The sequence below is a fragment of the Muntiacus reevesi genome, chromosome 2 (assembly GCF_963930625.1).
Source record: "Muntiacus reevesi chromosome 2, mMunRee1.1, whole genome shotgun sequence".
Classification (NCBI taxonomy): Eukaryota; Metazoa; Chordata; class Mammalia; order Artiodactyla; family Cervidae; genus Muntiacus; species Muntiacus reevesi.
Genome location: NC_089250.1, coordinates 125009929 through 125011211, shown reverse-complemented (window position 1 = coordinate 125011211; position 1283 = coordinate 125009929). Strand labels below are relative to the sequence as shown.

The following is a 1283-nucleotide window of genomic DNA, read 5'->3' as shown; positions in this document are numbered from 1 at the left end:
AAAGTTTTGTGTTTTAATTGAGGTTTGTAAAGCAATGTCTGCGATAGCAGCAGTGGTGAAAATGGCTTTTAATCCCAAAATGTCAAGAATTAACCATCTAATGAATTGTTTAGATCACCGGAGTAATTTAGTCAGTAGCCAGGAGGCAAGTCCTGCCATGGGACCCTCTTCCCAGGGTCGTTGGAGACCTACTGGTAACCACAGATTATGTTGAAATCGAAGAATCAAAAGGGATTTATTTTTTAAAGAAACAGGGGAATTAAGACAAGTATACAATTTGTAATCTATATAAGTCACAGAACTTAAAGTATTATTAAATTGTAAGTTTTCTACAGTTATAACAAAAGGAAGAGGAACACAAGCTTATATGAAATATGAATGATTATAATGAAAGGAATAGTTGCTATGAGTTAAAGAGAGAGCCCAGCAGAACCATACCAGCCACAGTCATGCTAATCAGAAACCAGCGGTTGAAGCGCTCCTGGCCCTTCCAGCTCTCAGCTGTTGCATTGTTTCCGTAGAGTTCCACAAAAGTGTCCCAGACACCATTCTCCTGGATTCAAGGCTCTAGGTGGTCATTCAGGTAAGTGGCCATTCAAGTTGTGATTCGACTCACCAATACCTGCATCTCCTTGTCTATGCTTTCCACACACAGTGTCCCACCGAAGGAGAAAAAGGTCACAATGCGACCCCAGTTCATCACTACCTGTTCAAAGCTCTGATATGCTATCCCTGGGGGGATGTGGAGCTGAGACATCAGGTCGCTGAATGTCCGTCGGTACCTCAGTTCAAACTCATCGTTTGCCTCCCTCAGGGTTTGCTTCACTGCTACCGTGGGGATCACTTTCCAAGCATCCAAGCTTCTACTGTGGCCAGTGGCTCCATTCACCGCAGGATTATCTGCCAGGTGCCAGGATGGGTTGCCATTGATGGCTCTGGGGATTTCCATATCTGATTCTGTCCCTTCTGAGGCCTCAGTTCTGTTCTCTTCCACGTCACTAAACTGACTCCAACTGTATCCTTTCTGGGAAAGCTTGTAAGAGAGAAAGTCAACCACCAGCTCCCAGTTGTTCTGAGACATTTTTATAATAAGGATGGGTTTCACCAGTCCATTGTCCAAAACACCTGCAGTAAAAGGGGGTTAAGTATATAGGCCCAATAAGTACAATTAATTAATTCAGTTTGAGTGAGGGAAGCAAAAGCAAGCAAAGTAAAGCAAGCATATTAACAAAAATATTTTCTGGATTCCAGGCATTCCCTATTGAGAAATCAGATTTTCAGCT

The 1283-nt window shown here is 42.8% G+C and overlaps 1 protein-coding gene across 1 annotated transcript; it reads right to left on the bottom strand.

The window, feature by feature from the left end:
• Positions 1-403: 403 nt before the first annotated feature.
• LOC136157257 (bcl-2-like protein 1) lies at positions 404-1081 on the bottom strand. The gene is made up of 2 exons (XM_065919217.1): positions 707-1081; positions 404-550 (listed from the first exon to the last, which is right to left on the bottom strand). The coding sequence occupies exons 1-2, from the start codon at positions 1079-1081 to the stop codon at positions 404-406; spliced, it is 522 nt and encodes a 173-aa protein (XP_065775289.1).
• Between the last annotated feature and the right edge of the window lie 202 nt (positions 1082-1283).